We start from the raw sequence: 14,067 nt of genomic DNA, 5'->3' as shown, positions 1-14,067 counted from the left end.
AACAGGGAATGATTTACAAATGATAAATAGAAGATAATAGCAAAATTTCAAAAGAATTCATTTTCAAAATGTTTGGCAAATATAGTTTTTAAAGATTTATGGAAACATTGAAATGAACTCGAACTTCTTTCAAAAAGGACTTTCTGGACTCTTTGCAGTGTTTAAGAGACTCCGATACCTCAAACACAATTTGCGTTAAAAAGCTGCAATATCTTTACTAACCGCCCCCCCCCCCTTTTACAAAAGTGCAATAGCGGATTTTAGCGCACGCTGGATCGCTGAGTGCCCTGCGCTGCTCCCAAAACTCACGGAGTTCCTATGAGCGTCGGGAACATCACAGAACATTCAGCAGCCCGGCCTGCACTAGAAACCACTATCCTGGGGGGGTTTAAATTGTTACGAGAATACTTTTCACTTTTCATTGTCACTATTGTGTTATGCTTACTGCTGTATGTTTCAGGATTTCTGTTGGCTCTGCTTTTGTATGTTGGGGGGGGGGGGATTGTTGTGCTCATAGATCTTAGTTCATTTCACAATCATTTTTAAAATACTGTTTCTCTGTAATCGATGTCCTGTGACCTCCTCTGAAAGAATATTGCTTCCGTGCCACATAACCAAGGTGACCTAATTGTACAGTTTTAAAAGGGTTGTATTTAGTGGCATGTAATTTGTGACATTTTTTAAAGCACTGGTTCTTAAACCTGTCCAGGGGGACCCCCAGCCAGTCAAGATATCCCTAATGAATATGCATGAGACAGATTTGCATATAATAGGTGACAGGCATGCAGATCTGCCTCATGCATATTCATTAGGGATATCTAATGCGTCCGATCAGGACATTTGCATGCAGAATCTGTTGTGAATCGGTCGCTCGGCAAAACTCGGCCAAGAATTGCCCAACAACGATTCAGATCGGTGAGTTTAGTGAATCTAGGCCAGGGGTGGGCAACTCCGGTCCTTGAGGGTCGTAATCCAGTCGGGTTTTCAGGATTTCCCCAATGAATATGCATGAGATCTATTAGCATACAATGAAAGCAGTGCATGCAAATAGATCTCATGCATATTCATTGGGAAAATCCTGAAAACCCGACTGGATTGCGGCCCTCAAGGAGGGACTTTGACATCCCTGGTTTACAGCAATTAAATAAACAGGGAATGATTTACAAATGATAAATAGAAGATAATAGCAAAATTTCAAAAGAATTCATTTTCAAAATGTTTGGCAAGACAGGTTTAAGAACCGTTGTGAACTGTTGGCTTTATTATTAAAGTGCTTGCTATACTTAGATCTCATGGCGTAATATAGCGCTGACCCTGTTCAGCACAGTAGGAGACATACGGCGTCCTTAGCGAGGAGGAGACGTGGAAGTGGCAGTTAACGTACGACATGAGGAAGGCTGGATGCCCCTTTCCGTTATATCCCTGAACCAAACCATGGAATGTGAAATAATTAACACATTAAGACAGTGTCTGAATCCATGGCCTTCTTTGACTAAGCGCGCGCTAATGCATGTATGTTAGTCTATGGACACGTTAGCGCTAATTTGATTAGCACGCGCTAATCAGCGCACCTTAAAAAAGAGGGGGTATGTTTCTGAAAGGTGCATTTTATTAGGGATGTCTACACAGCAAAAAAATCCCCCCCCCCCCAAATTCAAATATTTTGATTTTGGCCTTTATTCCCCCCCTGAATTTGAATTTTTTTTTTTTATTCAGCTCATTTGATATATTTGTGTTAACAAAAATTTTTTTAACATGGGTGAAAACTTTTTTTTTTTTTTTTTTTTTTTTTTTTAACATGCCTTAACTTACCCCCCTCTCTTTTTCAAAACCGTAGCACGTTTTGTTAGCGCCTGCCGCGGTGGTAACCGCTCCGACGCTCATGAGAATTCTATGAACGTCGGAGCTGTTCCCGCTGTGGTCGGCACTAAAAAACCGCGCTATAGTTTTGTAAAAGGGGGAGGGGGGGTTGATGCACTTCAATTTGTGGGTTAAGGCACTTCTGGGATTGAGTGGGGATTTTGGATTTCTCTCATGCCTCTTTCGGTGGCAGATCAAGGTGAGCTTCGGGGAGCACAAAGAAACAGAACCCAGGTTCCTAGATCTCTCCCCCCCTCCCCCAACACCAAAAAGGCTATACCAGGGGTAGGGAACTCCGGTCCTCGAGAGCCGTATTCCAGTCGGGTTTTCAGGATTTCCCCAATGAATATGAACATAAGAAGTTGCCTCCGCTGAGGCAGACCAGAGGTCCATCCTGGCCAGCGGTCCGCTCCCGCGGCGGCCCATCAGGCCTAATTGCCTGAACAGCATTGAAAGCAGTGCATACAAATAGATCTCATGCATATTCATTGGGGAAATCCTGAAAACCCGACTGGAATACGGCTCTCGAGGAGCGGAGTTCCCTATCCCTGGGCTAAACGATTTTTCATTCTTTATTCTTTTCTTAGACTCTCCTTGTTCTGTGGAGAAGCAGGAAAGTCATGGTGCAGGGGTTCCATTGTAACACATTTCTGAATGTTCTTCTCTTAGATCAGGGGTGTCAAAGTACCTCCTTGAGAGCCTCAATCCAGTCGGGTTTTCAGGATTTCCCTAATGAATATGCATGAGATCTATGGGCATGCATTGCTTTCAATGCATGTTCATTGGGGAAATCCTGAAAACCCGACTGGACCGCGGCCCTCAAGGAGGGACTTTGAAGACCCCCGCTTTAGAGGATATGATCTCACTTCACCCTTACTCTCACCCTAAATCAGGGGTGTCAAAGTCCCTCCGCGAGGGCCACAATCCAGTCGGGTTTTCAGGATTTCCCCAGTGAATATGCATGAGGTCTATTGGCATGCACTGCTTTCATCGTATGCTAATGGATCTCATGCATATTCATTGGGGAAATCCTGAAAACCCGACTGGATTGCGGCCCTCCAGGAGGGACTGTGACACCCCTGGCTTAGAATAATACAAATAGGTGTACACAAAAACCCCAAACCGTTCTTTCAAGATTGCGTCATGCCTTTCTGTGGTTCTGTTTGTGATAAATACAACACGGTCTCCCCTCCGCTAAGCTTTTTGGCACACGCTAAATATCAGTGCGCGTTAAACACATGGTAAATGCTAACGCGCGCATGTTATCCTATGGACGCGTTGGCGGTTACCGCATGCGTTGATTTAGTGCACGCTAAAACGCTTAGCGTGCCTTTGTAAAAGAGGGCCTATATATTTCTCAATGGATCAACCTCTGTAAAACTATAAAGCAGGGGTGTCCAACCTGTGGCCCCGAGGGCCGCATGTGGCCCCGTGAAGTATTTTGTGCGGCCCCGGTCGAGGGCAAAGCAGTGATTTTTTTCTGCTGCCCCCGAGTGTTTACCGTCTTGCCAGCTCACTCCTCTGTCATGCTGCAGCGTTTGCGCGGCCCCAGAAACATTTTTTTTTTTTTTTAAACCTTATGTATAACAATTTTTATTGAAAGAATCCAATAATCAGTACAATAGGATAATGCAAAAATACATTCAATACAATAAGAATTACAATAATATTTCATACAAATTTAAATCATTCTTTCAAATTTAATTTCCATATGAATTAATTCAATCTTATCTACACCCCCCTTAATTCCATCCCCTACCCACCATCTTCCCCTAAATGAAATCCCTCACCCTGGATGAAAGTTGACAAAAATAAAGAATTAAAATAAATAACTGGAACGTAATTATTAAACCTAATTTTCATAATAAATCATTGACAACCAAACTTCGTATTTTCGGTGAAAGATTCTGAATCTAAGGATCCCAAACGTCCATAAAAAGACGAGTTTTTTTTAGGCGAACCTCGAACCTCCCAACTCTCAAATAAAAATAAGTGATGGAATGGATTCCTCCCATGCCAAACCTGAAACATTTTTTTCGCCCAATGCGGCCCAGGGAAGCCAAAAAGGTTGGACACCCCTGCTATAAAGTATTCCTACTTTTCCGTTGAATCCTAAAATATTATTAGCGAACCCACCCAGAAGCTACCTAATTATCTTATCATAAATACTAGGTGGAAAATTGCCTCAGACTTAGGGCCTCTATAAAAATAGATGTTTCACGCGCTCTGACTATCAATCACTGGCTTTGTTCCGCCATCCACCCGAAATTAATATTGGGATCTATATTTTTAAAATTATTTTAGCAAGGAGTATTAATGATAACATAATTAGGTAGCTTCTGGACGGGTTAGCTAATAATATTTTAGGATTCAACGGAAAAGTTGTGTTTGTGATGCCAGGTTCAGTCGTCAAAGACTTCACGGGCAGACTGGACGGACCATATAGATTTTTATTTGATGCCATTTAATAGGTTACTATGGCGTTTCTTTTAGTAAGCTGCATTAGGTGCTGACACATGCTTAACGCAGCTTAAAATGGCCCTAGTGCAGGATGAACTCGGGTGAGAATGACACAGTGACAAAATTCATCACCGTTCCCATCCCCGCGGATAACCACGGGAAACAATCTTCATGTCATTCTTTAAGGAGAGAAGGAAGAATCAGAGTATGAATGGCCAGAACCACTGACCCACAAGCTTTGCTTTGAAGAATGCTGGTGTAGAAGGACTGAGGTTGAAATAGACACTGAAGAATGACAGTCTCTGGTATCCAGAGCAGATATTGTGATGTCATAATGCCTCATTCCACCAGTGCCTAAGAACCAACCTCATCAGTGATGTCACAATGGCTTCATTATCCTTGGCTCCCATAAGAATCAGAGTATGAATGGCCACAACCACTGACCCGCAAGCTTTGCTTTGAAGAATGCTGAGATTGAGCAGCAACATTCCAGAGCAGAGATTGTGATGTCATAATGCCTCATTCCAAAAGTGCCTAAGAACCAATCACATCAGTGATGTCACAATGGCTTCATTATCCTTGGCTCACGTAAGAATCAGAGTATGAATGGCCACAACCACTGACCCGCAAGCTTTGCTTTGAAGAATGCTGGTGTAGAAGGACTGAGGTTGAAACAGACACTACAGAATGACAGTCTCTGGTATCCAGAGCAGATATTGTGATGTCATAATGCCTCATTCCACCAGTGCCTAAGAGCCAATCACATCAGTGATGTCACAATGGCTTCATTATCCTTGGCTCACGTAAGAATCAGAGTATGAATGGCCACAACCACTGACCCGCAAGCTTTGCTTTGAAGAATGCTGGTGTAGAAGGACCGAGGTTGAAACAGACACTACAGAATGACAGTCTCTGGTATCCAGAGCAGATATTGTGATGTCATAATGCCTCATTCCACCAGTGCCTAAGAACCAACCTCATCAGTGATGTCACAATGGCTTCATTATCCTTGCTCCCATAAGAATCAGAGTATGAATGGCCACAACCACTGACCCGCAAGCTTTGCTTTGAAGAATGCTGGGGTAGAAGGACTGAGGTTGAAATAGACACTAGAAAATGACATGGGATGATTTCCCGCGGTTGTCCGTGGGGACGGGAACGGTGATGAATTTTGTCACTGTGTCATTAAACGACAATTTAGCACATTCCAATCTATGCGCTATCAAAATTTTCTAATTTTTTTTTTTTTTTGAGGGGGCATTCCCACTCTGATGAGTTAATTACATGATTGCGCGCTAACGGGTTAGTGCAGGAATACCGCGTGAGCCCTTACCACCTTGAAAATGGGTGGTGGTCATTTCTTTCAACAGCAGCGCATTAGTGCAACATTAGCGCATGACCAGTAATGCAAAAAAAAAAAAAAAAATATTGGTTGTTTTACAGCTGCGGCAGAAATGGCCTTTGCGCACAGGAGAAACCTATGCAAGGACATGCTAAGGTCACTTTTTGCTGTAGCTGAGTAAAAAGACCTTTTTGTTATTATTACTATATGGTACAGTCAGTTCTCTTAATATTTTACCTCACGTTTTCTCGGTGGTGGCCAGTGCTGAAGGTCAAGTGACCTTCTGAAGGTCATAGGGTGGGATGTGGACAGGAGAACTACAATTGGGTCTCTAGCTTCAACCACTGTACCAATTCTCTTTCTGGGGTCAATTTTGTAATTATTTAAAATGATGTGCAATTTTGGCAGTGTTTCATGCAGCCATCTTGCTTGTTTTTGTTTTTTTTCTCCTTCCCTTTTTTATTTAAGTCTGCGGCACGAAGAGCGGGGACGTCCTGTGCCAACTGTCAAACCACGACGACTACTCTATGGAGGAGAAACGCCAACGGAGACCCGGTTTGCAACGCATGTGGGCTTTACTACAAACTGCACAATGTAAGTGTCCTGGCTGTGTAACGCTCAGAGCGCAGTGGTGAGCGCCTGGTTTGAAGGACGCTCTGTGCGTCTGCTGTAATCAGACCCAGCTTGAAACATTGTGAGAAACGCACGATGGTGGTTATTTTAGAAGCTCTATTTCTGTTTTGGACGTCTGAAAATCAGCATTTCCAATTTTTAATAAAGCAGGATATGGACAGTTAAAATTACGGTGCAGCCGTGTGGAAAGGGGGCGTGGTCTGGGCATGTTTTGGGTGGGGCTAGGTGGGGGCCTAAATATGGATATCTGCTTTCAATTTAAGAAGGGGAAGGAACGTCTGTGTCTGAAAAGATGGATGTCTGAATTTAGACCTGGCTCTTGTCACGAGAGGTGTTCCGACTGAGCTCATTTGGCTGCTCGACTGGACATCCCTGCGGCCATTTTTTTAATAATATGGACGCTCCTAAGCTGCCACACAGATGTCCGTGCCATTTGTTTTGCCTTGTTCGTAATCTGGACGTTTCAAGTTTGTAAAACTGAGGTTCAAGTTGAACATAGTCGGCCCTTGCATTCCATTTGTCATGTATTCAGCGATTCATCAAATATTAATAAACCTTGAACCTATTATAGAACAGGCTGTAAGTCGGCAACTATTTTTCTGAAAAATGAGATATGGCTGTCCACATCTGATGTGTAAACTTGGCTATCCATATCCTGTGTTGGACATCCTATATAATGACAAGGTGACAGAATTTGTCCTCCGTCCCTGTGGTTAACTGTGGGGAACCATTCCCATGTGATTCTTTAAGGAGAGTGGGAAGAATCAGAGCATGAATGGGCCCAGCCACTGACCCTCAAGCCTTGCATTGAAGAATGCTGGTGTAGAAGGGCTGAGGTTGAGATCGACACTAAAGAATGACAATCTCTGGTATCCAGAGCAGATAGAGTGATGTCATAATGTCTCATTCCACCAATAAGAGCCAACCTAATCAGTGATGTCACAATGGCTTGATTGTCCTATACTTGGCTCACATAAGAAACAGAGTGTGAATGGGCTCAGCCATTGACCCTCAAGCCTTGCATTGAAGAATGCTGGTGTAGAAGGACTGAGGTTGAGATAGACACTAAAGAATGACAATCTCTGGTATCCATAGCAGCTGTTGTGTTGTCATAATGCCTCATTCCACCAATGCATAAGAGTCAATCTCATCAGTGATGTCACAATGGGTTCATTCTCCTATAATTGGCTCACATAAGAATCGGAGTATGAATAGGCCCAGCCACTGACCCTCAAGCCTTGCATTGAAGAATGCTGGTGTAGAAGGACTGAGGTTGAGATAGACACTAAAGAATGACAATCTCTGGTATCCATAGCAGCTGTTGTGTTGTCATAATGCCTCATTCCACCAATGCGTAAGAGTCAATCTCATCAGTGATGTCACAATGGGTTCATTCTCCTATAATTGGCTCACATAAGAATCGGAGTATGAATAGGCCCAGCCACTGACCCTCAAGCCTTGCATTGAAGAATGCTGGTGTAGAAGGACTGAGGTTGAGATAGACACTAAAGAATGACAATCTCTGATATCCATAGCAGCTGTTGTGATGTCATAATGCCTCATTCCACCAATGCCTAAGAGCCAACCTCAGCAGTGATGTCACAATGGCTCGATTGTCCTACTGGGAGAGACCGAAGGTCTATCAAGCCCAGTATCCTGTTTCCAACAGTGGCCAACCCAAGTACCAGACAGAAACCCAAAGAGTAGCAACATTCCAGAGCTGAGATTGTGATGTCATAAAGCCTCATTCCACCAATGCCTAAGAGCCAACCTCATCAGTGATATGATAATGGTTTCATTGTCCTATACTTGGCTCACATAAGAATCAGAGGATGAATGGGCTCAGCCACTTGCATTGAAGAATGCTGATGTAGAAGGACTGAAGCTGAGATAAATACAAACAATGACATGGCATGGTTTTGTGCAATTTTCCGTGAGGATGGGGACAAATTCTGGTCTACATTGCAGTTGCCTAAGTTTTCTGGTAGTCGTTATTAGCCGTAATTATTTAAACGGTGCCTAAGCGAGATTGACAGCTGTTTAGCTGTGTAGGCGGTTGCCGATTTAGGCACTGTTTATAGAATCTGCCCCTTAGTGCCTCCTATTAAGAGCTGGTAAGTGGCCCACAATAACTCTTGAGTGTGGCAAGTGTAACACGTCACCTGGCTAATGCGTCCACATCTGGATGCAGCCAGACTTGTCCAATCATCCTGATTCCCTAGCTTCCCTCTTATAAATTCTTTACTTTTAATTTGTAGTTGGTCAAGTATTGTTCAGTGGGTATTGGTTTGTTTACTGTCTCCCCCTTTTTAATACAAATTGTAAAACCTTGATTTGCGTTTTATCCAAATTTTAATAAACTTGAAACTTGATCTGCTCTCCATTCATGCCGCCTGCCAGAAAAATCCCCCCAATTCAGTAACGCAAGGTTTAATGCACAGAAACAGGCAAACATAGAAACATAGAAGATGACGGCAGAAAAGGGCTTCAGCCCATCAAGTCTGCCCACTCTGCTTACTCACCCCCTGTCTATGCCCTAATGACCCAATTTCCTTATCTTGACCCTCGTAGGGATCCCACATGGGTATCCCATTTCTTCTTAAAGTCTGGCACGCTGTCTGCCTCGATCACCTGCACTGGAAGCTTGTTCCAATGATCAACACTCTCTCCTCCTCTCCCTATTGGCTAAGGCTCTTAACATTTGCATCTCCTCTTCCTATAGGCTAAGGCTCTTTACACCTGCATTGTGATGTCATAGAACTTTCTGATTATAGAAACATAGAAACATGATGGCAGATAAAGGCCAAATGACCCATCATAGAAACATAGAAGATGACGGCAGAAAAGGGCTACAGCCCATCAAGTCTGCCCACTCTGCTTACCCACCCCCTGTCTATGCCCTAATGACCCAATTTCCTTATCTTGACCCTCGTAGGGATCCCACATGGGTATCCCATTTCTTCTTAAAGTCTGGCACGCTGTCTGCCTCGATCACCTGCACTGGAAGCTTGTTCCAATGATCAACCACTCTCTCTGTGAAGAAATACTTTCTGGTGTCTGCAGCAGCCACTCTCTCCTCCTCTCCCTATTGGCTAAGGCTCTTAACATTTGCATCTCCTCTTCCTATAGGCTAAGGCTCTTTACACCTGCATTGTGATGTCATAGAACTTTCTGATTATAGAAACATAGAAACATGATGGCAGATAAAGGCCAAATGACCCATCATAGAAACATAGAAGATGACGGCAGAAAAGGGCTTCAGCCCATCAAGTCTGCCCACTCTGCTTACCCACCCCCTGTCTATGCCCTAATGACCCAATTCCCTTATCTTGATCCTCGTAGGGATCCCACATGGGTATCCCATTTATTCTTAAAGTCTGGCACGCTGTCTGCCTCGATCACCTGCACTGGAAGCTTGTTCCAATGATCAACCACTCTCTCTGTGAAGAAATACTTTCTGGTGTCTGCAGCAGCCACTCTCTCCTCCTCTCCCTATTGGCTAAGGCTCTTAACATTTGCATCTCCTCTTCCTATAGGCTAAGGCTCTTTACACCTGCATTGTGATGTCATAGAACTTTCTGATTATAGAAACATGATGGCAGATAAAGGCCAAATGACCCATCATAGAAACATAGAAGATGACGGCAGAAAAGGGCTACAGCCCATCAAGTCTGCCCACTCTGCTTACCCACCCCCTGTCTATGCCCTAATGACCCAATTTCCTTATCTTGACCCTTGTAGGGATCCCACATGGGTATCCCATTTATTCTTAAAGTCTGGCAAACATCCCTGAAACCCTGTAACGCGGCTGTGCGATAGACTGTTCCGCTCGTGTTAACCGTGAGTTAACACCCAGATTCTTCTATATATGGCACTCAAGATATGTGTGCAAATTAAGCGACAAGCCCCTCATTAATTAGGTGCTTAGAGCCAATTATTAAAGTTAATTAGCACTCATTAAAATCTGTGCTCATATCTCTGTTAGCACATCGCTCAATAGAGGACGCGGCGAGGGATGTGTCAGGCGCATTATGAAAAGTGGGGCACGTAGCATTTATACCAGGTTTCAGCAGGGAATTGGCACTAAGGCATGGATTCTCTAAACGGCGCTCAAACTCAGTGAAAAACACCATTTAAACGACATTTTTTTACTGATTTAATAAAAATCAGCGCCCAAATCGTGCCTCTGTAGATGCTTAACAGTGCCTAACGCCACTGTAGACGCAGATAACGCCAGAAGAGGCATTAGGTGCAGTCTAGGGCCTATGGAGGTGCAATTCACGTCAAAGGTAGGCCCCGGAAACGTAAGCCTGGAAAAGCCTGGCCTAAATTTTCAGTGCCTAGGTTTGCTGGAGACGTGATTCTCTTAACTGGCGCAATGATGTGATTGACACGTGATCAGTGGCTGCTTTTAAGGTGGCCGCTGCCACTTAGAGAAGCTAGGCCTTATGGGCCATAGTCTATAAACGGTGCTGTAAGCCCCCCCCTTTACTAAAGTGTGATAGCGTTTTTTAGCGCAGGGAGCCATGCTGAATTTTCCGCACTGCTCCCTACGCTCGTAGAGTTCCTTTGAGCGTCGGGAGCAGTGCGGCGCATTCAGCGCTGCTCCCTGCGCTAATAACCGCTATCGCGGTTTAGTAAAAGGGGTGGTGAGTTAGGCAACAGTGGGCTCCCTACTGCCGTTTAACTTAATTGGTTTAATTGGCTTTAATTAATGCGGTAATTGACCGCATCATTTGAAACCAATTTTTTAAAAAGTAAGCGTCTGGAGGTGCATCCAAAAAAAGAGTGCGCAATCACATCTACAGAGGTGCCTACCGTCAAAGTAGGTGTGGTTTCGACTGGAGTTGACATTAGGTGCCACTAGGTGGCTCTGTATATGCGATTCACATTAGAAAATGACACAGGGAAAAATTCTGTCCCCGTCACCTCCCCGTCCCTGGACAACCATCCTCTGCACCGCCCCGTCCCCTTCACCGCCCTGTAACCGCCGCTGTCTCTTTCACCACCCCGGCCCCGGCCCCGTCTTCAGCGTCTTCTCCTCTCCATCCCCCCACCCCCAGCACCCTTCATGTGGTCCAGCAGCTCCCTCCTACTGGCCAGCCGTGCATTTCCCTCCTTTTCTTCTTAAAATGGCGATTTCTATAAGGCTACGAGCTGTATTACAGCCGGAGCCTTGAAGTCGGGTCGGGTTGCCTGCTAGAAGTCTCCTCCGATGCAACCGGAAACAGGAAGTTGTGTCAGAGGAGACTTTTACCAGCAGGCAACGCAACGCGACTTCAAGGCTCCGGCTGTAATACAGCTCGTAGCCTTATAGAAATCGCCATTTTAAGAAGAAAAGGTAAGGGAAAAAGAGGGAGGGAGATACATGGATGGCCAGTGGGAGAGAGTGGGCTGCCGGTTTGAACGCTTGGTCACCGCGCGTTCAAGATAGTTCACCGCCCCGTGCTGCCATTCACCGCTCCACGGGGCGGTGAATGGCCTTGTCCCCGAACTTGCGGTGACCATTTTTTGGGGTCACCGTTTTGGCGGATTGCCCGCGGCTAAACGCGGCTAGCCGCAGGTAACCGCCACCGTGTCATTCTCTAATTCACATGAAACACCGGCCCTGAGAATGTAGGCCTTCAAAACCCTGACCTAACATTCCCGGCGCCTATGTTTTAATGGTAGGTGCGATTCTAAAACAAAGCGCTGTAGCATGATTGACACATGATCTGCGGTGTTTTTATAGGCAGCCCCCGATATAGGTGCTGTTTGCAGAATCCAGCCCTAGGCGCTGTTCTGTAAAGGTCATGTCACAGTGATAACGAACGTTGAAATAAATGGACTTTAGGACCAGCTTTAAACTTTACCATAGGACAGTTGCGATGGCAGCGACAAAGGTAACGCGTTCCACATTTGGGGGGGGGGGGTGGGGATGCCAGAAATGCACGGGTATTGAACACAACAGACCAAAGGAAAATGTATTTTATTATAGCTATACACGCTGATTCTGCTATGTATGTCCAATTGGATTTTTATAAGACATATTCATTGTTGAAACAAAACCCATACGCAGTTAATCTGTTTCCAAAGCTTGACTCAAACTCTTGTAGCATAGTATCTCTGTACTATGAAATAAATTCATAATGCAAATATTAAAATATTAATCATTTCAAATACAACTCTTGTATTTTATTTATTTAGTTTGAAATGAGACTTCCGAAACCATGATGCAAACGGAAAGCTTTAGGCTTGAAAACAAGGTTCATTCTGTCTCAGGGAAGCAGTGCGTAAATCTCATTTTTCACGTTTACATTGCAGCTCAAAACCCGAGAAGTTAAATCTGTAGCAAACATTAATTTCAGATTACTGCTGCTTTTCACTTCTATAGCACACAATTAAGAAAGACGAGAGAAGTGGGAGAAGCAAAGTCAGGGAGATCTTAATGGTTAGAGTAGTGGTTTTAGACCCAGGAAAGACAGGGGGTCAAATTCTGCTTCTTCCACTGACACTCGTCAGTCAGTCCCTTTCGAGTGCAAACCTTAGGACTGGCTTAGTAATGTGAGTTATACATTGAAGGTAGCAGTTAGCACATGGCTGAAAGGTGCATTTTGTTCCCTTGAGTCTTGTGGCAGATCGGTTACACTAACCGTTAGTAAATACTCATCACAGATAATAATGGAGCTTGCTCTAAAATATTTGCATTAAATTGCATTAATATGTAAATAAATGTTAATAAATTTAGGCTCCATTTTATCAAGCCGTGTTAGGGTTTTTATCACTGGCCGCTGCAGTAAAAGCTCTCACTGCAGCGGCCGGCGACTTTAAAAAACCCCTAACGCGTCTTGATAAAAAAAGGCCCTAGTCCTTAAACTGTAAGCTCTCCAGGACAGGAGAATACTTACTGTACCTGAATGTAACTCATCTTCCAGGTTTATTCCAAATTTGATATACCGTCTATCAACATATATCTAGACCAGGGGTAGGGAACTCCGGTCCTCGAGAGCCGTATTCCAGTTGGGTTTTCAGGATTTCCCCCATGAATATGCATGAGATCTATTTGCATGCACTGCTTTCAATGCATATTCATTGAGGAAATCCTGAAAACCCGACTGGAATACGGCTCTTGAGGACTGGAGTTCCCTACCCCTGATCTAGACGGTTTACAATAGTATAAATTTTAAAAAGGTGGTAAAGGGGGAGGGGAGAGGGATTACACTTCTTAAAAGCGGTTGGTATTCATTTCTGAGTGCGGAGGGAGTAGGTTGGGTGAATCGACCATTCTCATGTTATAAAGGCGTCCCTGAATAAGAGCGTTTTCAATTTGGTCTTAAATTTGTCCAGTGATTCGTCTTGAACTACTGAAAAGGCGCGAGTTTAATCCAAATTAATAATCATAATGGACATTTATGTAAAAAAAAATAAATAAATTTAGTAGTATAAAATTTCAGAAAGGCAGGTTTTAGACGAGATTTCAATAAGGCCAACGAGAGGATGTTACATAGCCACTCGGGAAGTCTGCTCCAAGTGAGGTAGAAAAAGCAGGGAAAGGTCGTTTCAGGCTCCAGAGCCACCCTGTTTCTCCAAAAATAAGAGCCATCCCAAAAATAAGCCCTAGTTAAGATCGACCCCTAAAGCCCCCCCTCCCCCAAATGTCCTTGACATTCCCCGACTCCATCCCTGACACTAGTGCTGCCTGACTCACCGAAAAAATCGGACTCGTCAATTCAGCGACCCCACCCCCACTCCTACGTTCTGAGGTCTCTTAAAGTAGCAGCGGCAGCAATGCT

The 14,067-nt window shown here is 44.2% G+C and overlaps 1 protein-coding gene across 5 annotated transcripts in view; it reads left to right on the top strand.

The window, feature by feature from the left end:
* GATA3 (GATA binding protein 3) overlaps window positions 1-14,067 on the top strand; it is an 82,178-nt gene that overhangs the window by 34,409 nt on the left and 33,702 nt on the right. For all 5 annotated transcript variants that reach the window (XM_033959710.1, XM_033959711.1, XM_033959708.1 and 2 more), the window contains one exon: window positions 6,131-6,256. In XM_033959710.1, coding sequence (XP_033815601.1) covers window positions 6,131-6,256 — 126 coding nt within the window. The remainder of the gene's footprint in view (window positions 1-6,130; window positions 6,257-14,067) is intronic.

The sequence above is a fragment of the Geotrypetes seraphini genome, chromosome 9 (assembly GCF_902459505.1).
Source record: "Geotrypetes seraphini chromosome 9, aGeoSer1.1, whole genome shotgun sequence".
Taxonomy (NCBI): Eukaryota; Metazoa; Chordata; class Amphibia; order Gymnophiona; family Dermophiidae; genus Geotrypetes; species Geotrypetes seraphini.
The sequence above is the reverse complement of the archived record's forward strand: the minus strand, read 5'-3'. Positions and strand labels throughout refer to the sequence as shown.